We start from the raw sequence: 24,647 nt of genomic DNA on the forward strand, positions 1-24,647 counted from the left end.
CTGAAGCCACATTTGAACTCAGGTCTTCCTGACTTCAGGCCCGGCAATCTATCCACTGTGAATATACTATATCATATTGCCTTGTGTTGTTAGTTTACTTTTCTTAAGTACATGTCTAATTTCCTTAATTAGACTGGAAGCCCACTGGGGGCAGGTAATATGTCTTAAATAGCTTTACCTTTCTGAAATGGAGGGTAATGCCCTACACATAGCAGATGCCCAATGTTTATTGAGGAGGATTTTGTCTACGACAGTGCTACCAAGGGATGTGCTGTGGGAGAATGCAAGTTAACACGGAAGCAGAAAGAACACTAGTCTTGGAGTCAGAGGATCTGGGTTCAAATCTTACAACTTGGATGCTTTTAGGCCAGTCAATTTCCATCTCTAAGCCTGAGTTTTCTCCTCATTTATGAACTGAGGATGCTAAACTAGCTGCTGATGACAATAATAGCAGTCCTAACAGCAAGCATTTATAGAGCACATTAAGGTTTTCAAAACACTTTAAAAATGTTATCCCCTTTGATCCTAACAATAACTCTGAGAGGTAGGGGCTATTATTATCCGCATTTTATAGATGAAGAAACCAAGGCAGAAAGTGGTGACTAACATGGAAATACATTTAACGTGACTGCACATGTATAACCTATATCAGATTGCTTGCCATCTTGGGGAGGGAGGAAGGGAGAAAAATTTTGAACATGATATTTAGATGTAATTGAAAAAAATAATAAAATGCTATTTACATTTTAAAATGACTTCCCCAGGGTCACACAACTGGTAAGTGTCTGAGGCAGGATTTGAACTTGTCTCCCTGACACTTTTCCCATGCTGTATCCACCATGCCACCTAGATGCCACCTTAGATGTTCGCTAAGATTCTTTCCAGGTTGAAATCCTATGACTATCTTCCTTGAATTAGTCTCAGAGGTGAAGATCATCTATCCCAACATTCCTTTTTTCCCTCGATAACCATCCTGCCACAGCTTTATCTATGACCACTGAATTTATCTAAACTTAAAACTCCACAATTTACAGATGGAAGAGGGAGATACTGCAGTTGTGAGCTGCCCCTACCAGAAAGTCTCCCTTCCCTATGAGCCCTTTGCCTCTCCTAAAAATCCAAAGCTAGCAACAGAGATAGAAATTCAGGCTGAGTCACAGACAAAGTCAGAGGGCATGTATACAAATCAGCATACAATAGAGGGAAAGAAGTGAGTGCAATGCCCTGTCTATAGAGTCATGTATACTGATCAGCATCCAACAGAGGGAAAGGAGTGAGTGTTGTGCCCTGTCTATGGAGGTGCGAGACAGTAGTATCAGAGATGGGGTGGCATGAGAACAGTGGATCCTAGAGTTGTGGAACCGCTGGAAGGCAGAGCCAGCATGTAGACTCTGGTCGCCCATCCTCATTCTTCATACTCTCTGGTCATCTAAGATCCTTTCCTCTCTACGGACCTGCTGGGTCTTTGACCAGCTGGGTCTTTGGCCAGGCAAAGGGTCTGGCTGAAGTGTGCAAACAGGTCAGGGGCGGGGGGGCAGCTCATAGAAATTGTTAAGAGTACCTCCAGTAGGAAGAAAGATGGGCCTGGGTAACTGGGGACCTGAAGTGACACCTATCCCTCCTCCATCTGCTCCCCTCCCACTCCCCACCCCCACCCAAGGGGCTTTACTGCTTCACTGTTTCACAGCCAGATGCCAGATACCTACACTGTGTCATTCGACGATCGTCAGAACTCTGGATGCGTTGCCCATTATGGAACCAGCTGATGGTGGGGTAGGGCAGTCCAGTCACCTGGCACTCCAGCACAACCTCCTTGGCCAGCCCCACCTCCAGGTCCATCAGCGGCCTGAGGAAATCGGGCATGGACAACCGCTCCAGCTCCCCCTGCTCAGGCTCCTCAGGGATCGAAGGCATCTTCTCCAACTTGGAGCTATAACCAATAGTGCAAATGCTTGAGGAAACTGAAGGACTTCACCCCACCCACCAAAGTGAAAGACTACCCACTTCACACAGAGGTTCCTGGGAACTACCTTCTCTCTCCACCCCAACCAGGCTTCTTCACCTAGCACTACAGCTCAAGCAGGTATTTGTGGGGGGGGGGTAGTACTCCCAGACCCCATCCCTACCCTACCCCAGGGGCACTGGGAAGTACCTGGGACCTGAGGTGGATGAGCGAGGTTCTTCCACGTAGAGCTGGGCAGAGCAGTTGGCCTGGCCATGAATGTTGGTGGCACTGACTTCATACAGACCTTCATCCTCACTGCCCACGTGGGCTATGAGCAGGGAATGAAGGCCCCCTTCATGCCTCAGCCTCACATTCTCATTTTCCTCCACGGGGTTACCTGAGGAGCAAAGGGGGTGGAATGAGGAGACTAGGAAACCAAAAGAGGAAGGGGGAGGGTAGGCGGGGGGGAGGGGAGAGGGAGGACTGAAGGAACCAAAGGCAAAGAAAGAGGGGTCAGAATTGGAAGGGTGTGGGGGTCAGGGTAATGATGGGAGTAGAATCAGTGCCCAAGAAGAATCAACCAGGTGAAGCAAGAGGGCAGTAGACCTCGAATAGGGGACGCGGGCGGGGGGAGTCTAGGATCACCCCGGAAGACTAAGGGCTGAAGATCTTCAGAGTTAGATCTCAGTCAGATTGAGGAAGGAAGAAGAACGTGGGGAGAGGAGTCAATATATGAAATAAGGCTGGAAAAGTAGGTTGGAGCCAGACCAGAGTCACAGAAGTTCTTTGAGTGGTGACATCATTCTCCAGCCCATGCCCCACACCGATTCCAAAAGAACCTCGCTAAAGCACGTTACCGAAATGAGTCCAGGTGACGGTGGGGGGTGGCAAGCCACTGATCTTGCAGTCGAACCGAGCTCCACGGCCCTCCAGAACTTCCACGTCCTCCAACATCCTGGTGAACAATGGTGCCATCGAGGGCTGAACAGTCAGTCGGGCGCTGCAGGTCAGTTCATCTGATTTTGGGGGTAGAAGGAAGAGGGAGAGATGAGGAAGAAAGGACAAGAATTTATTAAGTCCCTACTACGTCCATTTGTACTACATACAAATATCAACTCATTTCATCCTCCAAAACCCCTGGGAGGTAGGTGCCATTAATCTTTTCATCTTACAGTTGAGGAAACTGAGGCAGACAGAAATTAAGTGACCTGCCCAAGGTCACACAGCTAATATCTGAAATCGGATTTGAACTCAGGTCTTCCTGACTCCAGACCCAGCACTCTATCCACTGTACCACCTAATTATCTACAGAAGAGGAGTCTGCTGAAGCAGAAGCATCAGGACAGTTACCAAGTCTCCTTTCCTCCCAAAAGCAACACGCTGGATAGAGTACCAACCAGAGGTTGTACATTATAGGGAAAGAACAGGGACAGGGAGCCCAGTACTCGGAGAGCGGTCTTGGGCAGAGCCTAGCTCAGCCTGAAAGAGAGATCTTGGGAAATCAATTCAACCAAGAAAAAATCAATTGACAAAACTGTTAAGTTATCTAGTATTCACCAGACTCATTGCTCACTGCTGCATGCCAGACTCTCTCCAACTCCCCAAGAAGGCCATTTCAAACCTCTTCTCTCCTCTACTCCCCTCTGCTATTCCCTCCATCCTTCCTCTCAGCAGAGAATCATGCCTTCAACTTTAGTGGGAAAATCAAGGCCATCCATCAAGAACTGCCTTTCCCCTCCTACTCCATACTTCAAAAGCTCTCAACATCGTCCCCCATTGTCTCCCTTGTGACCCTTCTCCTTCCCAAGGTCATTCCCTTCACTTTAGCTCTCAGTGCTATCCCCTCCAGGAGCCTGTTCCATTAATCATTCTCTCTCTCTCTCTCTCTCTCTCTCTCTCTCTCTCTCTCTCTCTCTCTCTCTCCCTCTCTCTCTGTTTCTCCTTATCCATTTGTTACTCTGCAAACAAACATGACTATCCCCTCTTGTCTCCTCTAGGAACTTGTTCCACCAATCATTCTCTCTCTCTCTCTGTCTGTCTGTATGTCTGTATCTGTATGTGTCTCTCTCTGTGTTTCTGTCTCTGTCTGCCAGTCTGTCTCTCTGTCTCTCTGTCTCTGTGTCTGTGTCTGTCTCTCTGTCTCTCTGTCTCTCTGTCTCTCTGTCTCTGTGTCTGTGTCTGTCTCTCTGTCTCTCTGTCTCTCTCTCTCTCTCTCTCTGTCTGTCTCTCTCTCTCTCTCTCTCTCTCTCATTGTCTCTTCATCGCACTGCCAACAAACATGATCAGGTCTCCCTCATCATTAAAAACCTTTCTCTTTACACTGCCATCCCCTCAAGCTAACATCCCATATTTCTCCTCTGTTCCACACCCAAACTTCTAGTAAAAAAAAAAAAGATCATTTCCATTTGTTGCAGCTACTTCTTCACCTCCCACGTACTTCTCAGCCATATGTAATCTGGCTTTCAAATCCAGTATTCAACTGAAAAGACTCATTCCAAGGTTACTAATGATCTCTTCACTGCTAAATCCAATAGCCTTTTCCTCATACCTCTTCCCTTTTTGCAGGCAGCTGGGGGATACAGTGGATAGAATGAGGGACTTGGAGTCAGGAAGACCTGAGGTTAAATCCTGTCTCAGACACTACTAGCTGAGTGACCCTGGAAGTCTGCCTCAGTTTCCTCATCTGTAAAATGGAGATAACCTACCTTCACAAGGTCGTTGTGAGGGTAAAATGAGGTAATACAAGTAAAACGCTTTGAAAACTTTAAAGAACTATACAATTGCTACTTATTACTATTTTTATTGCCCTCACTAACATTGTCAATCACTAGAGACATTGTCAGTCACTTCTCTTGCACACTGTCCCCTCCTCCCTTAGTTTTGTGACACTGCCCTCTTCTGGCTTTCCATCCATCTAGATGACTACTCCTCAGTATGCTTTGCTGAATCACTACCCATGGGTCTGTCCTTCAAACATGGGTGTCCTCCAAGGATCTCTTCTCTTTCTATACCTTCTCTTTCTTTTTTGATGGCCCCAGTAACTCCCATAGGTTCAAATACCATCTTTATGTAGGTGATTTCCAATCTATCCATCCTAATTTCTATTGGACACCACTCTTGCGTCACCAACCATTGACTGAACATCTCCACTTGGAGGTCTCACAGGTAACTTAAGCTTAACATATCCAGAATAGAACTCACTATTCCCCCATACCTAAATCTGCCCTCAGTCACCTGAATTCAAAACTCGACTCTTCCCTTTCCCTTAGCATCCCACCCCCACCATATCAAATTAGTTATCAATTCTACCTTCACCCCTCCCTCCTTCCATCTGGACAGTACCCTAATTCAAGTCCTTACAACCTCCCACCTGGACTATTGCAACAATTCCTTCATTGACTTCCCTACCTTTAGTCTCTCCCCCTCTCCAAACCATCCTTCTCCTCACCACTGTCAAAACAATCTTCCTAAAGCACAAGTCTCATATGTCACTCTCCTGCTCAAAAACTTTCTATGGCTCCCTTTTGCTCTAGGGTGAAATTCAAATCCCTCAGCATAGCGATCAAAGTCTTACACATCTGGCTTTTTACACAGCATTTTTAAGTTTTCAAAGCACTTCCCATATGTTATCTCATTTGAACCTCAGGACAACCATATGAGGTAGGCGCTATGATTATCCCCACTTTAGAGAAGAGGAAACTGAGGTTGAGAGTAAGTTAAGTGACTTTCCCAGGGTCCCCTACTTAGTAAGTGTCTGAGGCAGGATGTGAACTCAGATCTTTCTAGCTTCAAATCCAACACTCTATCCCACACACTGCTAGCTATTTTTAATTTTTTTAATGTGACACTCAGATCTGCAGCATGTTATTCCAGCTCACTCTCCTTTACAATCTTCCTTTCAGCCAAACTAGCCTGCTTGCTGTGCCCCCAAATTGGAAGTCCATCTCCAGCCTCTGTGCTTGAAATCCACTTCATGTCTATTGCACCTCTTAGAACTCTGAACAATGTGTTTCAAGGCTTTTAGAAGTCTTAGCATCCCCATCCTCCAGGTTGTTAGAGCCCTTTCTCCTCTCAAATCACACTTATCTGGGTGTGTGGGTGGCTGCCAGAAGAATAGAAGCTCCCTGAGGGCCAGGATGGTTTCACTTCAGTGTCCCCAGTGCCTAGCACGATGCCTCACACAGAGCTCTTAGTAATTCAATTAATTTGATAAATGTTTGTTGGACTTAGTTGATCCACAGACACACTATAAAACAGTCCCTTCTATGAAGGAGCTTACACTCTCCTGGATGAAGAAGGCAGCAAGGACAGGCTGGGGCCTGACAGGAGTTATAGGAAAGAATAGTATCAGGTGAGAGCTGCTGGGAAGGAATCTGGAAGTGCTGAATCGGCCCCTGATATGTGTCTATATGGAAGGAAGATCCTATCCTGTCCATCCTATCCTATACTACCTGCCCCGCCCAGGTGGCCTGTTCTGCGACACAGACCAAGAGTCCCAACAGTTCCTAAGACAGGAACTTGGAGCTGGCACTCCCTGCTCCCCAACCCCTCTGCACTGAGCCTTCCCCCAGGACCATCCAGATCTTGAACCCTGATCACCTCTATTCATCCATGCTCATCCCCACCCCCATGCCAGCCAGGCAAGCAATCTCCCTAACTAGCACTCCTTGAAAATGTTGTCTCCCTCCCCTCCACTCCCACCCCCAGTGGCATATTGATGCCAGCTCCCAACACTCACCTAGGAGAATGGGACACAGGCCCCGGGGAGCCTGATTCCAAGAATAACCTAATTTTCTAGGAAGCTCTGGGGTCCAGGCCTCCTGGTGCCCGGGCCAGTCTCTCTCTGGCTCCCCCCTCAAACACACCTCTAAAACATCACCCTGTTCCTTGCACTATATCCCCCATGCTGTCTCATGTCCCACGCTGGGGGAGGGGGAAGGCATACCTTTGGCTGTACTAAGCTTGCAGGTATAGACGCCACTGTCATCTTCGTGCACAGATGTGAGCAGCAGCTTGGACTTCCTCCCATCAAAGTGCATCTTACACCTGAGCAGGGCAGGCTGCAGCAGCCGGCCCCGACACAGCCAGTCTACCTCCACATCCGAAGGGCCTGTGACCAGGCACTCAAAGAGAGCCATCTCCCCGGCCCCCACGTTCACGTCCTGCAGGGGGGCCACCACCGCCAGGGACCGACTTTCAGGGTGCGCTGGGGGAGCAGAGGCCGGAGAGAGGAGATAGGGGGATACACAAAGAGCAGAAAGACACACAGAGTGGGAGAGGGGGTGTAGAGAGAGAGACGCAGACAGACAGACAGACGAGTAACAGAGAGAAAGAGAGAGAGATGCAATTTGGTCCCTAAAGAAAGGGAAAACGGGACCAGAACCCAGGCAGGATGAAGCCACGGGGCCTGGTGCCAGCAGAGCAGGGCAGAAAGGCTCCGGGAAAGGCAGTGGTCCTACTGGGGGCTGACCTAGGCTGGGCCTCAATGAGGGGAATGTGAGAGAGGGGAAAGGACGGAAGGGAGGGAGGAGGGAGGAGGGCAATGCCAGATCGAGAAGGTGGGGGGGGGCAGCGTTTGGGCGGCGGCGGCACAATAACAAACAACCACACCAGCTGGGTACAAACCAGACTTTATTAGAGCTTAGGACCAGGCATTACCAAGTGCTCCACGTCCCCTCCCACATCACATGCCTGGTGACACCACCCCCTCTGGCCCCCCCCTTACTGAGACAGAGCTTGTCCTTGCTGGGCAGAGACAAGGGCAGCTAGAAAATGGACCAAATGACCCCCCCCAATCCAGCCTGCAGAGCAGGGGGGCCTGAGCCAGCATGGCTATAGCCAGCAGGTGCCCTGGAACTCCACCTTCATCCTTGCCCTGTGCCCTGTCTCACCTACCCTAGGGTCCCAGGAGCCGGAGAGGCATTTGGCTTTTGGTCACTTGGGGAAATGAAAATTTTTTGTGCCATTTGAAAACTGCTTCTGGTTTTCCCCAACCTCCCTCCTGAGCCTGAAGTGTTTGGGGGGAGGAAGGGAATATTAGCAGAGACCTTGGTCCCCAATATACCTCCAAATGGCCCCTCCACCCCTAACTGTGCTTTTTCCTAGAATGGTCCTCAATACCAACCAGCAGGGATCTCCCCTCCCCATCCTACCCTAATCAGACCCCCTCCCTACCCCACTCTGCCCAGGATGGATGTTCTCTGAGTCACCCCACCCCAATGGTACAACAGACAGAGAGACCAACAGATAGACAGTGAGCCCTGGACAGATAGACAGTGTTCCAAAGCCGCAGCCACGGCAGCAGCAGCAGCAACAGCAGCCCATGCGCTTGGTGCTCCCACAACAGGGGGAGGGGGATTTCAATGCCCCAACGCAAGCCCACCTCCCCACCCTACACACGTTCCAACTGAGGGCTTCGGTGCCCGCCCGTCCATACGTCCACTTGGGGAGGGAAGGGGGGAGCTCCGCCGAGCCCACGGGCAGACCCGGGGCACCACACGGGGTGGGGAGGCCGGGAGGCCAGGGGTCCGGGCCGGCTCGCCGGTTGGGTCTGTGGGCAGGAGGCAGTGAGACACAGCGAGGTCCAAGTGGTGCCTGAGCCAGAGGCGTGTGGCACGAAGGGCAGCGGGAGGGAGGGCAGGCAGCCCCCTGAGCTCACTCGCCTGTGTACAGACAAAAACCGCAGTCAGCAAGCGGCAGGTTAGTCTGGCACACACACACGCACACACACATACGCACATGCACTCACACGTGCTTTTGCACACGCACCCGCACACCTGAGGGTTGGGGCTAAGGGACTTGGCTGGACAGAAAGAACTCCAAGAAGCTGCTTCTAAGCAGCTGGTGTGGCTTTCCCATAAGAGGGCACCTTGCCTCCTGGCCTCACAGGGGATGGGTTAGGGGAAGGCAGTGGCCTGGAAAGCAGGCTCTCTTCACCAAGTCGGGGAAAGGCAAAGAAAGAAACTGTCTGGAGGAGGAAAGCGCTCAACACTGGTTAATACAGAGAAGCATGGCAGAGATAGGGGCAGCAGCCAGGGCCACTCTGGGCATGGGGCTCCAGGTCCAGCTCACTCAGGACAAGGCGTCCATTAGAGCGAGGGAGAAAACACAGGGCAGAAAAACCAAAGAAAGACGCATCTGGTAGAGGCCGGACAGAGAAGGCCAGGGGCTAGGAAAGCAGCATATTTTACTGCAAAGTCCCTTCCCCATGGAAAATACCACTCTAGCTATACCAAACCTACCACGGGCATCCCGGGGGACAGAAGGCAGCCAGGGGAACAAGAGGGCCAAGACTCAGATGAGCCAAGAGGAAGTATGGTCCTTAGGTCACTCAGCCAGAAACTAAAGGGGACCGAGGGGAGGAAGAGAGGAAGGAAGGCAAGAGAAGGAACAATGTGCCATCATCTCCCACTTAGGGGTAAAGACTCGAGCATCGGACTGAGTGCGGGGCAGACCCACAACTTCGGCCAGCTCGCTACCCATCAATACTCCTTATATCCCTGTGTCCTATCATCTATGCCCCAAGACAGGCCATGAACACACCCACGTGACTTGAGCCACTTCCACTGACCCTGCCCCGGCACCAAACACTAAGATCCTCATTTCCTCCTCTCTGCCATCCTTCTGGGCCAGGAACAGCAGACAAAGCTGCCCCAGGCCTCCTGTGAACCTGAGATACTTCCCCCCAAGAGTCACTCCGAACGGGTCCAGCCACCAACCCCCCGATACAATATACCACAATGACAATTTCTGCAAAACACTACAATCAGTAGGAAAAAATGGGGGTGGGATGGAAGAGGTGGAAAGGAAGAAAGAAAGAGGAGGTTGGGGGAATGGAGCAGAAAGGAAGGTTGGGAAATCTGGGTGCAGGGAGAGGAAGAGAAAGAAGAGCAGAAGGGGCATGAGGAAACAGAAGGAAGGGCACCAGGAAAGAAACTCAGGGAACAGGCCAGCACAAAGTAGGGGGCAGGAGGCAAATCTGAGGTCTTGACTGAGACATGATATGGCAGCAATAGCACTGGACTGTGAGTCAAAAGATCTGGCTTCTAGGCCTTGCCCTGTTACTAATTCACTAGGTAGCCTTAGACAAATCACTTCACCCCTTGCCACCTCCAATAAGAGGTTTGTGGTGATCTCCAGCTCTAGGTTCTCTAAGATAATAGATCTACAGGAGTGAGGTACCCTGAGCAAAAGGGGATGTTGGGTCATTGGGTTTCCCGGGTCAGACCAGTTCTCCTTCCACTTCTTAGGGGCCTAGTGGGCCTGGGCATAAGAGCACTGGAACCACAAAGAGAAGAGGCATGCGGGAGGTTTACCTCTGACCTCCAGTCTGGCCTCACACTGCCGGGTGCCATATTCATTCACTGCCTTGCAGGTATAGAAGCCAGCATCTCCACGTTCCGCTGCTAGGATACGAAGCCGACACAAGCCACCTTCTGCCTCCTCGGCAAAGCGTCTTTGGTCCGGGCGTACAGGCTGGTGATTCCGAAGCCTGCCAGTGGGGACAAGGCCCTCAGCTGAGGGGTTTGGATTCCCAACCTCCTCCTTTCCCCGCAGAGTGCCCTCAACCTGAAGGGCTAAGTATGGTGTCGCCCCCATACCATGCAATCAGCAAACTCTCATGAGAGCCTTGAGGGTTTCATTCTTGTCTCTGTAGCCTCAATGCCTAGAATAGTCCTTGGTACATTAAAAGTACTTAATAAATGCTTGTTGATTGACCCTGGGTCTACTAATGTACAAAGCCCTGTGGCAGGTGGTGGCCCAAGGCAGGCATATGGGTGCACGTGCGTGCTCACACCACACACACACACACACACACACACACACACACATATACACACACTAATACCATTCCGACTCCTACATGATGAGACCCCAGAGGTCTTCAACCCGCATTGACTTCTTCTTCCTCTGGATGCCTCTTACACTGATCACCAGGAACTCGTGTCATTTAATTGTCCTGTTTCCCAGAGTATCTGCCTCACTTCCCTAAAAAGACTATAAGCTTCTGGAGGGAAGGCTAGATCTTATATTTTTCTTAGAATCAGCATGACATCATGGAAAAGCTCTGGAATGGATTTCAAGAGTCTTGGGTTCCTGACCACAATTCCAAAAGACTCATGATAAAGCATGCTCCCCACTCACCTCTGGATACAGAGGTAAGGGACCCAGAATACAAACAGAGGCAAATAAAAATATAAAGAGACACACACACATATACACTCACATATGTGTACATGGGTGTCACTACATGTGTACACACAAACACATACATGTTTGTATATGTTCATAGTATGTTTCACTATGCATATGAAGACATACACGTGGAGCTTCGTATACACAATGTAGGTATTATATTTATACATATAGACCTGTGTATATGGATATATGTATCGTATTTATGTTTACATAGAGGTATATATGTATTATGTTCATATATACCCCTACATATATACATACATGTGTTGCATGTCTATATCTCTATGCATATACATGTGTTACATGTATGTACACCTCTATGCACGTGTATTTATATATTACCTCTATGTAGTCATGTGCATTATATTTACATATACATATGTGTATGTATCCTTTTATTATCTGTCTCTATCAGCATGGTCAATGTGGGGTTTTGTTTCACTTGACTATGTAATGGTTCTTTCTTTCTTATTTTTTTAATGTTGGGAGGGGGTGGAAGGTGGAAGTAGTAGGAAGAGAATGGGGACCTGAACATAAAATAAAACTGAATTTTCAAAAAACAGGCTCATGCTCTGACTTTGCCACTTGGTGGCTGTGTGACTCTGGGAGAATCATTGAACTTTTCGGAGCCTGTCTCCTCATATTTAACATCAGGATACTAATATCTACTGAAATCATAGGGAGGATCAAATGAGATGGGGGGGTGGGGGGCGGATCTGGCAGCTTAAGCGTGAATTCCTAATGCCAGGCAGTAGTTTCATGCCCTTTGATGAAGCCTGACTCTACTGTCTCATTGTGGCAAGGAGAGTTGTGCCTCACTGAAGAGGCTTCCAAGATGGCAATTAAAGCAGCAGCTTTAGATACATCTAGCCTCCTAGGACTGGTTTAGCTACCTTCAGGGACACTCGCCACCATCAGGTGATAAATTTATTTGGCCACAGCAATCCGCAAAATCACCATCTGACTGCAGAGAAGCTGGAAATGGGCCACAGAGAAAACAGAAATACTTCTACAAACATTTATTAAGCACCCGCTGTATGCACCGAACAATGCATAGGGTGAGACATAAGAGATCTACATCTCTTATGAAATAGAAATAGAAAACACGATTTGCCTCAGTGGAGAGAGCACCCTCTTCTCTCCCCACCCCTTCCCCCATGATGATCTTCTGGATCTTTCAAATATTAAAATGGACTATTCTTAGTCATTTTTCTGTTTTGTATCCCACCTCACCCCCCTACCCCCAGTGTCCAGCACAGTGCAGAGCAAATAGCACTATTTGACAAATAGTAGTGGATCAGAGGAAGGTGCATGGGAAAATGGGAACAAGCATTTGGTAAACACCTACTACGTGCTAGGAAAATCACCTCCTTTGAAAAAAGCAATGGATTGCAAGTCAGAGGATCTGGGTTCATATTCCACATCTGCTAGTTACTACCTGTGAGAGCTTGGTCAAATCACTGGGCCTCTGGACCTCAATTTCATCACTAATAAAATGAGGGGAGTTGGAGTAGAAGCATCATGAAAATGCTGGATTTGGAGTCGAGAGGACATGATTTCCAATCCTGCCACTTGGACATTTACTAGCTGTGTGATCATGGGCAAGTCATTCAACCTTTGTAGGAAATGAGGAGGTTGGACAAGGTAGCTGTTAATGTCCCTTGTAGCTTTAAGGCTGTATGACTGATTGGCTCTGGGACATCTTTGATGTGTCCTAGACCCCTCTGGCAGTCTGGTGGAACCTATGGAGGACCCCTTCTCGGAATAATGGCTTTAAATGCACAAAATAAAATGCAAAGGATTACAAAGGAAATGAATTATATTGAAATAGCTATGAAAGTAATTTTTTGGAGAAAGTAACTTGCCCAGGGTCACACAGCTAGTAAGTATCTGAGGCTAGATTTGAATTCAGGTCCTCCTAACTCCAAGGCTGGTGCTCTATCCATTGCACCACCTAGCTACCCCAATATTTTTTATAAAAAACAAGTTCATGGACAAGTCAAGAGTCCCTGTTCTAGGGACATGGGATACCTGTCGCTGAGGAAGGAAAAATTCAGAAAAGGATCCTGAGAAACACTGCCAAATGAAGAAAGGAAGTGGGGAATTTTTTTTCTTAGAACTGGAGGAAATACCAATCACACTTTTGGTGTTTGTGGTGGTGGTGATGGTGGTGTTGGTGTTGGTGATGGTGGTGATGGTGGTGTTGGTGTTGGTGGTAGTGGTGGTGGTAAGGCCAGCAAGAGAGGTTGGAGGAGGAACTGGCTGGAGCAGTGATTTGGACATGGTCAGCTACTACATGAAACTGGGGCAGGTAACTACCCCTCTACCAAATGGGTCATAGAGGAAGCAGAAATAGTTCCATGGACACTTATTAAACACCTACTGTATGCACAACAGTACTAATTTAGGTAAGACACGGATAAATATAAGATACAATTCTACTCCTTACATTAACCACCTTTATCTCCTAGAGAAGGGCTATATCTAGGCCTGGAAGTCAGAGTCCTTTTTGAAGAGATCGGAATTTCTTGGAATTCTTATGTCAGAATTTCTTGTTCTGACCTCTCTCCTCTTGTAAGGTCTGTGATTTATTATCCCAATTCTCTGAAGATGGTGGGGGAGGGTTGGACAATGGATTATGGGGAGAGCAGCGTACAGGGACCCTCTGCAGGCTCATGGTGAGTTATAGAAGGGTCCACCCCCTTGACATCTTTAACATCTTCAGGATGAAATTGTGATCTCTAGTAAGGGTTAAAAGAGTTAACAAGAAGAGTTAATAGAAAACCAGGGCCTCAGGTACTTACCAGGAGACAACAGGTTTGGGCTCCCCCTGCACTCGGATGCTCATGGTCACATCCTGGCCCTCCCTTACTGACTGGTCCATGAGTGAAACCTAAAAGGGGGAACTTGAGGTGATACAAGGTAAGAATGACCAGGACAATGGCTTCTGGAGCCAAAGGGTAAGGAGGCAAGTATGGAATGGACCACTATTCTATACCCAGGATAAGTCAAGGACCATGGTGGGGAAGGAGGGGAGTGAAGGAGAGACAGTATTGATATCTGAGTAAGGACAATTGTATTCTCTGGCTGAGAATAAACATCAGGGAAGGAACAAATCCTTATGGATGGAGATCTAGGGAAGTGGCAGAGTCACAGGAGGGAGCAGGGAGCCCCTTGTCTCTGGGGCTATGCCAAGAACTAGGGGTGACAGGATGGGCATAGGACACAGGGCCAGGGGCCCTCTGGACATTCACTGGGGAGAGCTCCCAGAGGAGCAGGACCACATTTGCTCTCAGACATCTAACCTTGAAGATGGGGGGAGCCCTGGAGCTGGTGTCTGGGGTGCTTTGATTCTGGCTGGGGCTGAGCTTCATGGCAGAAGACCGGTGCCAGGCCTCCTCTGGTTCTGGGAACTCCTCAGGAGGGCTCAAATACTCTTCATCTGATGTGATGGGGCTGCTGAAAGGGGATGTGGCCCCTCCTGGAAAAGATGAAGAGGGGAGGGGGAAAGAAGGGCAGAAAGTTGGGTACATGGAGTAGGGAGGGCAGGAGAGGGAAAAAGAGAAAGGGAGACAACACAACAGAACCTATAAGAAGAGATCAGTCCCTGGGGCCGGGGACCAGGGAATCTTAGCTGCCCTGGGTTCAGAACCACCAAATCCAGGACCACCCAGCCTGAAGGAATAGGGACGTCCCACACACATCCCTTACAACTAACAAGCCAAGCACCCAGAGTCACTCTGATCTAGGGCAAAACCTTCAGCTCCCTGGTCCTCAGCTTCCTCATATTTCAAGTGAGAAGAGTTGGAATAGATGGTCTCTCGGGCTCTTTCCATCTCCAATTCTATAACAAAGCTTAGGAACCCAGGAGGTCACCAATAGGAAGAGCCAGAGTAAGAGATTTAGAAGACCAAGGACTCTCCACACTGGGAGGATAAGGGGCTCAAAGGAAACTGAAAAGCCTGACCACTGACTAAACAGATTTCTCAGGGAAGAGGCAGGATAGAGAGCTGGAGGCTGGGAACTGGAGAAAGGCAGAGAGGGGCCAAAATGTCAGATCAGACTGGTCTCCAGGGCCCCAGAGTGGTAATAAACACTAGAATCAGAGGCCTCTTTCATTTCTCGGGCTCCTCCCTCCCCTAAGACCCTTTTTGGATGGGGCTGCTAAAGGGAAGAGCAGGGTTCCAAACCTACCCAGGGGTCTCTCCACTCTAGACTACATCCTCCTCCCAATTCAGAATGCCATATCGAAGTTACTGTGAGCCTGTGCTCCTCCCCCCACTCAGCTTCCTACCCCAGAGACACCTGCTAGGGAAACAGACCCCAAAGCAGGGAGGGGGCTAGGAAGTGATCTTGCAAGTTAGTGGATGGAGGGACGGAGGTCAGCCTAGGGAAGGTAGGGGAAAACAAAAGTCTTTTCAGGGAGGGGGTGTCCCTATAGGGGACCCAAGCCTAGAGGCCCTCCCCAGTGGCTGGCCCAGGGCCCAGGCTGGCCCTGTTTGGCTCTGCTCCGACTGCCAAATAGAGACAGGAATCAGTTGCTACCAGCTCCCTCTAGCCCCTCCTCCTTACCTCCCTCCCCATCCCCCCCCCCAAGTCCCTCCTGGCCCTGCCTTCTAGTCACCGGGCCCTGCTGCACCCCAACTCACCCACGGAGCACATAGACTCCAGCCTGTGTCCTTCTAGCCTCAGCTTTTGCCCCCTCGTGCCTGGTCCAGAGTGGTCTGCAAGGAGGCGAGCTGGCCACCCCTGTCCCTGCTCCCCTGGGAGGAGAGAGCCCAACCCAGCCTAGCCTAGCCTGGGCCCCACTGAGATTCTGTACAGAGAGCCAGCTCTGTGGGGGGAGGGGGAGGGGGGGGTCAGGGCAGTGTCTGGGCTGCAAGAAGGCAGCTGGCTGGGGAAGGTGACGGCAGCAGTGGTGGTGCCTGCTAAAACCATATGCAGCCAGAGCCCCAGAGAGAGGAGAAAGGGGGAGGGGAGGGGAGGGACTGCCGGATTTAGCCACCCCTCTCATTCCCCAGCAGCTGCGTCTGTTCTTTCTCTCCTTGCGGGCTAAGGACCCTGACACATATGAGCACCTCCCCTCGAGGTAGGGCAGCCCTGGCTCCTCAAGAGGAAAGGACTTGGGAGGGGGCATTCCTCCCACCACATGCTCCACACCTAGCACTCATCTCTTCAGGGGCCTGTCTAAATCTGGCACTGCCCTACGCCCCACAGGTTAGGGCACACAACAGATAACGCCAAACACTCATCTAGCCCAGGCCATAGCTTGGCAAACCATCATACCACGCCAAGCCACCTTTCACTGCCAGAAGATGCCAGAAAAGACCAATGGTTTTCAAATCCAACAGCCTGCCTTCAAAATTCAGTCTTGATACTTGGAACCTATGGAAGCTGAGACAAGTCACTTAAGCCCTGGGTCTCAGTTTTCTCATCTGCAAAATAAATGGACTGGACTAGACTGGTCCTACCCAAGGTCTCTTTCACCTCTAAATCCTATGATTCTACGTCCTAGGACCCCACACTCTCTCCCCTCAAAAACCCATTGTCCTGTCCCACCCACCTCCAAAATTCAGAGAACAACTTATAAAATCTACAAGACAAGAAGCTCAAACCAAGCCTTTATATAAACCTAATCTTCCCCTAAAGCCCCTTGGTTTATCTGGTATGCAAGACTGGAATGGATCATCATCCTAGACCCCTAGGCCTTGTTATACTCAACCCCTAGATGGAAAGGCACAAGAGAAGCAATATTGGGTTTTATAGTGATCTCTGTCTTATCTAAACTTCATACCTTCCTGAGCACCATGTTATGCACACACAAAACGGGTCATGGAAGTTGAAGGTCCAAGGACAAGTCCTTTACTCACTTCACCAGACCATGGCCCATCTGGCCAGCCCAAGAGCTTCCCCAGCTATGCTGGGCCTGTATCCAGATCCCTCACGGCCCTCTGCCAAATGCACCTGTTGGCAGCATACCCCGACCCAACCCATCTCAGCCAGGGCCTGGATGAGCGAGACTTGTTCCTCGTACCTTGTTCACATGTCAACCTTTTCCTGTTTGGTAGAAGGAGTAGGTACAAAAAGAGAGAGGGTAGAAGTCTGTGGTCTCCTCCCCATCTGAATGTACTAAATGGGCCCTGGATTTTTCCAGCTACAATGGCAGTGAGGTCGGAAGAAGAGAAGGCAGAGACAGTAACAGTAGCATGATGCACTGGCTATGGAGGTAGAAGAACACATTTGAAGGGAAGGGAGAAGCATTTATTAAGTGCCTACTGTGTGTCAGCTACTATGGGCACTGTGAGTTCAAATCTGGTCTCAGACACTTACTAGCTGCATGACCCTGGGCAAGTGACTTAACCTTGTTTGACTCAGTTTCCTCATCTGTAGAATGAGAAGGAAAGAGCAAAATGATTCCAGTATCTTTGCCAAGAAAACCCCAAGTGGGGTCAAGAAAAGTTGGACACGATCGAATCACAAAAACATGTCAGGTACTATGCTAAGCGCTTGACAGGTGTTATCTTATTTGGTCCTTCACAACAACCCTGGAAGGTAGGTGCTATTATCAACGCAATTTTACAGACAAAGAAACTGAGGCAGCCAGCAGTGAAGTGACTTTCCCAGGGTCACACAGCCAGTAAGTGTCTGAGTCTGGATTTGAACTCAGGTCTTTCTGACTCCCAAATCCCATACTGTACCCACTGTGCCACCTAGCTGCCTTGGTAGGGCACTGGCGACAACACAAGCTGGATTCAGAAAAATCTGGATTTGAGCGCTGTTCTGGCACTGATTTCTGACCTTAAGAAAGACACTCATGCATTGGCCTCAGTTTCTCGATCTGTAAAATGAGGGAGATGGCCCAGAGGAGTTCTAAAGTTCCTTTCAGATTTAGATATTATGATCCTACGAAGAGGATCCCAAAGGTTCCCTGTCCTCCAGATCCATAATCCTCAAGGCAAAGGGACGGGAAGGTGGATAACAGAGGAGGACAGCAGAAACACAGGAAAAGGAGCCAGGAGCCAAGAAGTGTTCTCGACAAACAACCCTACATTCAGCTCTCTGGGGTAATACAGAGTAGGGATTAGGTCCCCCTGGAAGGAACCTCAGAGAGCATCTGAGGATGGGAACCTGGCAGCCTCAAGGCCATATGTGGCCCTCTAGGTCCTCAAGTGCAGCTCTGACTGAGTCAGAGCTGTGGCCATATGTGGCCTCAAGGCCTCCAGGTTCCCCACCCCTGGGGTGGTCCAATCTCCCATTTTACAGATGAGGAAACTGAGACCCAGGCAGGTGTAGCTACTTACATAAGGTCAAACAGGTAGAAAGTAGTTGAAGAGCTCAGTCCAAATCCCACCTCCCAACCCACGCCTTCTGAATATAGACCCAATGCTCTACTCCACTGCATCAGCTGCTCCCCAAAAAGAAGCTACGGTCTCCCTTAGGAAGGTGCCCCAGTCCCCAACACCCATTGCCACCATGGAACACAGAACCAAGAACCCGGCCATTCCTGCTCAAGTATCTCTCTGCCAAAGGGAGCCTTAGAGGCTTGCCCAAGTTTGGGAGCATACTAAGCACCCCCTGGTGGCTACTTGGGACACTACATTCCAGGGTCATTCTGCTCTCCAGCTTCCTGATCCCCACTCCCAAGGGACATTCTAACCAAGTGACTCAGGCAGCTTTGGCCTCTCCCCTTCCTCCTCCTCTCCAGCACCCCCCTCCCCACCCACCTCGTGGCTTCCAAGCACTTGCCAGGTTAGCCTCCTCCTGAGTTCTGAGGGCTAAACAAGGCACTGTTCTCTATGCCTGGAATGTCACCCCCATCTTCACCTGTTGAAATCCTACCCATCCTTTCAAGGCCCAGCTCAAATTCCACCTCCTCCAAGAAGCCTTCCTGATCCTTCCCATTTACAAGTGATTTTCCCCTAACTCAGCCCTGGCACAGCACTTTGTACTTCTCTTCAATTATTAGTCTGCTAACTAATCAACTCCTGCTACTCTCATTAGTGGGGTACAGGGGAGAGAGCTCTAGATCTGGAGTCAGAGTCAGTCCTGAGAACAAATCTTGTCTCTGCTACTTAATCCCATTTGACTTTGATTAAGTCATTTCTCTATGACTCAGTTTCCTCATCTGTAAAATGAAGCAGTTGGACTAGCTAACCCTTATGGTCCCCAAGCACCACTGTCAGGGAGCAGCCTTTATGATAGATGCTCAGATCTGACCCAAAATGGGAGAAGGGGAGAAAAGCGCCCCTACCCACCCCACCACCAACCAGCTTCTATACATCAGTTTCTCGCCTTCTTACAGATAGATCTCAAGACCTAGAGCTCATTTTACAGATGACGAAACTTGACCACAGAGCTGAACGGCTTGCCCAGGGTCAGATGGATAGCAGTGAGCTGAGTCTAGAACCTTTACTGCATTCTCCAACTCCAAAGCCAGTATATTGCCTGGTCCACCGCACTGCCCCATCCAACCCTTCTCCCACCCTTTCAAGTGGGGAGGAAAGACAGGGAGCTGGTGACTCTAGGAGGAAAATGCAAAGATGCTAATGGTTGGTTCGACAAAGAACTCCCGTGAGATTCATTTCCATCTCAGAAAAAAAAAAAAAGTCCAGACTATCGTCTCTCTGCTAGTATCTTCCCACTTCACCCAGAAAAGTCATCTTAGCTCATTCCCTGACACGAGACAGTAGCCAGATCTCCTCTCCTCTGATAACTGTGTCACCAAGGAGATGGTTAAAGCCCCAGCAAAGATGACGCTGGAATCTGCCCCCCACCATTCTCTCTCTCTCTCTCTCTCTCTCTCTCTCTCTCTCTCTCTCTCCCTCTCTCTCTCTCTCTCACACACACACACACACACACACACACCCCTTCTCTATAGCACTTGTTAAGGGAATCTTCACTAGTTTTGTCGCCAAAATTGTCTTCTAGGCCTGTTGCTCTGATCACACCAACCCGTGTCCAACACCCCCAGCCACCCACCCCCTACCACAGAGCACAGGCAGTTTGCTGGTGTCTAGACAATGGCTGAGAAGTGATGGGAAGGAGATAGCAAAGGAGATTTAGGGTTAATATACATAGGAGCAGCCCTAAACCCCCTCCCACCCCAGCACACCCCTCAGGCTGCCTTTTATGGTATCTTTTCTACTCCAAGACTTCCCTTAATGTTCATTTACCCTGTATAAAAATGATCCAGATCTTGGGGCTGGGGAGGAGGGGACTATTTGACCCTGGCTTAACTCCCTAAGGAGGTCCCTAGTCCTGTAAATTCTTAGGGATTGTACTGTCTGGCAGCCTTGCGTAATGCCCTACGGTGACCCTCGGGGGCAGCTAGATGGTACAGTGGAGTCAGGAAAACCAGGGTTCAAATCCAACCTCAGACATTTACTAGCCATGTGACCCTAGGCAAGTCACTTAACCCTGTTTGCCTCAATTCCTCATCTATAAAATGAGCTGGAGAAGGAAATAGCAAACCACTCCAGTATCTGTGCTAAGAAAACCCCATACAAAGTCACGAAGAGTCAGACACGAATGAACGACAATGAGCCTCCCCCTCACAACCAAAATCCATAGCCATGGATTTAGAAAAGTTGCCCCAAACTGTCGCCTACTTATAGTCACGTCTCTAGCCTGCTTCTGTTTCAGTTATCTCCTTTGTTTCTCTTGGGCAAACGCACCACACATTCCCTTCATCTAATTACCTCGAAATCTTCCAGGCTGTGATGTACTTAGAACATCTTCTAGGTCCCTGATAACTCCCCCTACTCCCATACACACATACACACTCACACACACACACGCACACGTGCACGCACGCATGCATGCACATACACATGCATGTACACATACATATACATACATGCTCCCTCTTTCCTGTCACCTACAGAGATTCTTAAATCCCACCTCTTGCACAATGGCCTTCCAGACTGAAAAGATTTACTCCAATCACAGCAGGTCTCAATACAGGACTTCTCAGTCTTTCCAAACTGACCCCCTGAAGGTATTTTCCATTTACTTGACTCTTTTCACATATTTGGAACTAGAAGGAAACTTCAAGATCATCTAGACCAACCCCCTCATTTCATAAATGAGGGATCAAGGGAAATTAGGTGATCACACAGATGGTAAGAGCTGGAGGCAGGATTTGATCCCAGGCCCTCTGTTTTTCACTCTTTCCCCTCTCCCACACTGCCCCTCTCCATTTACTTGAAAATAGGAGAAATATTCATTATGAGCAACTTTTTTCCTTGTTTATTATTCAATTTTCTTGCTATTCCTAATACATTATTGTTGTTTAGTTATGTTCGATTCTTCTTTACCCCATTTGCAGTTGTCTTGGCAGAGACACTGGAGTGGTTTGCCATTTCCTTCTCCATTTCATTTTACAGATGGGGAAACTGAGGCAAACAGGGTGAAGTGACTTGCCCAGGGGCACGTGGTAAGTGTCTGAGGCTGGATTTGAACTCAGGAAGATGAGGCTTTATCCACTGAGGTAGAATCATGGAATTATAGCTGGCAGGGATCTAAGAGGCCCCTGAATCCAACTCCCTTATTTTGTGAATGGGAGAATTGAAGCTGAGGGAGATTAAGTAGCTTGCCCAGGCAGGTATAGAAGATTCAATTTCAGATCTTCCTGACTCAGAGTCCAGCCCTCAATGGGCCACCAAGCTGTCCCCTCTATGTCGGTGTGCTCAGACCACAGGTTCACAAAGAGCAGAGGAAGGATATGTAGAACTCAGTTTTTCAAGTGTCCAGCCCAGACAGACATCCAGGAAAGTATCTAATAAAGCCACCCTTGGGTAAGAAGGTAACTGAGGACAAGAGGACTGAAGCAACAGTGTCCTCCACAGGCTCCTTCCTAAATCCTGTTGCAAGGAAACCTGCCAGAGACTGCAGGTAGGAGCTGGGGTAGGTTTGTTGTTGTTCAGTCATTTCTGTCATGTCTGACTCTTTGTGACCCCATTTGGGGTTTTCTTGGCAAAGATACTGCAGTGGTTTGCCATTTCCTTCTCCAGCTCATTTTACAGATGAGGAAACTGAGGCAAACAGGGTTAAGTGACTTGCCCAGGGTCACACAGCTAGTAAGTGTCTGAGGTCACATTTGAACTCAGGAGCATGAGTCTTCTTGACTCCCGACCGGGGTCTCTATGCACTATGGCACCACCTAGCTGCCCCATGCTATGTGGTATAAGAGACTAGAACAAGAAGCCTAAATATGGATGATAACCAGAGGAACTGACCAAATAGCCTCAGCATTGGAAAAAACCATACACTAAATCTGAATCATAATCTCCCTCTCTAGTATCCCTCCCTCTGACAAATAGAAGCCCACTGCTTCCTTAGAATTTTGCATAATTCTAATTTTTCAGAAGTTTTTCTTAACATTTTCTTGACATTGACCCGAAATCAGCCTCTTTATTTTTTTATAAATATGAGCTGTTTTTATTATCACATCACAATAGCATACCACGTTTTAAGTTATTTGAGGTTCTTTTTTTAACTAATTAATTTATTTTTAGTTTTCAATATTCACTTCCTTAAGTTTTTAATTTTCTCCGTCTCCCTCCCCTCCCCCATCCCCAAGACAGGGTGCAAGCTGGAAATCAGCCTCTCTTAAAATTCCACTCTGTACTCCTAGTACTGTCTGAGGCCTCATCACTCTTCCACATGACAATTTTTTCAAATATGTCAAGATAGCATCATGCGTCCTTAAGAGTTTTCACTCGCCTGAGAGCTCAAAGCCCTTCTCAGTGTGGTGATAATAGTTTCTACTCCTCTGGCAGGTTGAGGAATCCCTAGCCCCGGTTTGATAGCCAGCTTGTTCTCTCCCATTAAGAGGGAGCAGCGGATAGAGTGTCCTGGAGTCAGGAAGACATGAGTTCAAGATCAGTCTCAGACACCAGCTGTGTGACTCTGGACAAGTCATTTTCCTGGTGTCTGCCTTGCTTTCCCCAACTCTAAAATGGGACTAATCATAGCACCTACGTTTCAGGGTTGACGTGAGGACCGTATAAGATACTATTTGTAAAGCTCTTAGCCTGACACATAGTAGGCACTTAATAAGTACTTCTTTCTTTCCTTCTTTCCATCAATAAGCTTTCTAACTCCCTCTTCCAGATTCTCTGAGAACTCGCTGGCTATCGTGCTGGGATCTTTGGGGATGGCTCTCCATTCCATTGACCAAATAAAATAGACTATGTTGCAGTAGAGAGAGTCCCGGGAGGGAAGACATGAGTTCTAGTCCAGGCTTTGGCATTAGGATCTTAAGCAAATAGCTCATACTTATGATGTTCAAAGCACTTTCCCCCCAGTAACCTCATGAAGTAGACAGGGCAAGTATTATGATTCCCATTTTACAGATGAGAAAACTAAAGGCCAGTGACTAAGTGATTTGCTCAGAATCACAGGGACATTAAGTGGTAGACTCGAACCCAGATCTTCTGACTTTTACACTGCTGCACCAGGCTAACTCCTCTACAAGCAAGTCACTGAATGACAGAATCATATCACTATGGAGCCATTAGTGGGTCAAATAATTTGACCAAGGGTGAGGTACCTGGGGCCTCGAGGTCACATGTGGCCCTCTAGGTCCTTGGGTGAGGGCTTTTGACTGAGTTCAAGTTTGGAGGGAGGTTTGAAGGGGGAAGGCATTTAGGGCAGGGCAATTGGGGTTAAGTGACTTGCCCAAGGTTACACAGCTAGTAAGTGTGTCAAATGTCTGAGTTCGGATTTGAACGCAGGTCCTCCTGAGTCCAGGGCTGGGGCTCTACTCACTAGGTCATCTAGGTGCCCCTGAGTCCACATTTTACAGAACAAATCCTTGTACTAAGGTGATTTGTTCTGTGAAGTTTGGATTCAGCCAAAGGGCCATACTCAAGGACCATTGCCCTCTAGGTCCTCAAGTATGGCCCTTTGACTGAATCCAAACTTCACAAAATAAATCCCTTATTACTATGTTAATTATATTATATATTATATCGTATTATATTATTGGATTTGTTCTGTAAAGTTTGGATTCAGTCAAAGGGCTGCACTTGAGGACCTAGAGAGCCACGTGGGGCCTCAAGGCCGCAGATTCCCACTCCTGAATCTGACCCTCACATTTCACAAATGGAGAAACTGAGGTACAGTGAGGTATTGTGATTTTCCTAAGGTTCATGGTAGAAACAAGAGAAGACCCAGGTCTTCTAACTCCCAGTCTAGTGCTTTCTGGTATACTCCGATGCCACCCTGAAGCTCAGTGTTCCCATCTCTACAATAGGTATAATAGCTCTTACTCTGCCTGCCTTCCCTAGTGGTTATGACAGCACTTTGAAGAACATAAAACATAAGCTGCTGTTACAGGAAAATCAGCAGCCACTGGCTTAGCCAAAGCACACTGAGCCCTTTTAGGGAGGAATATGGCTAAGAAACATGAGAGAGCCAGGTCCACTAACCCTCACGTGGCTAGACACACTCCACTGATTTGTTCCCACACATATCTCTCCTCTCTCCCCATTGCATCAGG

General features: G+C 48.6%; 1 protein-coding gene across 7 annotated transcripts in view; it reads right to left on the reverse strand.

The window, feature by feature from the left end:
* Positions 1-24,647, reverse strand: part of SPEG (striated muscle enriched protein kinase) — an 83,035-nt gene that overhangs the window by 32,821 nt on the left and 25,567 nt on the right. For 4 of the 7 annotated variants that reach the window (XM_036754448.1, XM_036754447.1, XM_036754443.1 and 1 more), the window contains 7 exons: positions 14,449-14,624; positions 13,948-14,036; positions 10,261-10,436; positions 6,891-7,151; positions 2,803-2,961; positions 2,153-2,342; positions 1,707-1,930 (listed from right to left, as the gene is read on the reverse strand). In XM_036754448.1, coding sequence (XP_036610343.1) covers positions 1,707-1,930; positions 2,153-2,342; positions 2,803-2,961; positions 6,891-7,151; positions 10,261-10,436; positions 13,948-14,036; positions 14,449-14,624 — 1,275 coding nt within the window. Of the gene's footprint in view, positions 1-1,706; positions 1,931-2,152; positions 2,343-2,802; positions 2,962-6,890; positions 7,152-7,559; positions 8,608-10,260; positions 10,437-13,947; positions 14,037-14,448; positions 14,625-15,337; positions 15,413-15,792; positions 15,863-24,647 lie in introns of those variants that run through there. The other 3 variants (XM_036754444.1, XM_036754446.1, XM_036754445.1) reach the window with 3 other exon arrangements.

Source organism: Trichosurus vulpecula, chromosome 4, assembly GCF_011100635.1.
Source record: "Trichosurus vulpecula isolate mTriVul1 chromosome 4, mTriVul1.pri, whole genome shotgun sequence".
Taxonomy (NCBI): domain Eukaryota; kingdom Metazoa; phylum Chordata; class Mammalia; order Diprotodontia; family Phalangeridae; genus Trichosurus; species Trichosurus vulpecula.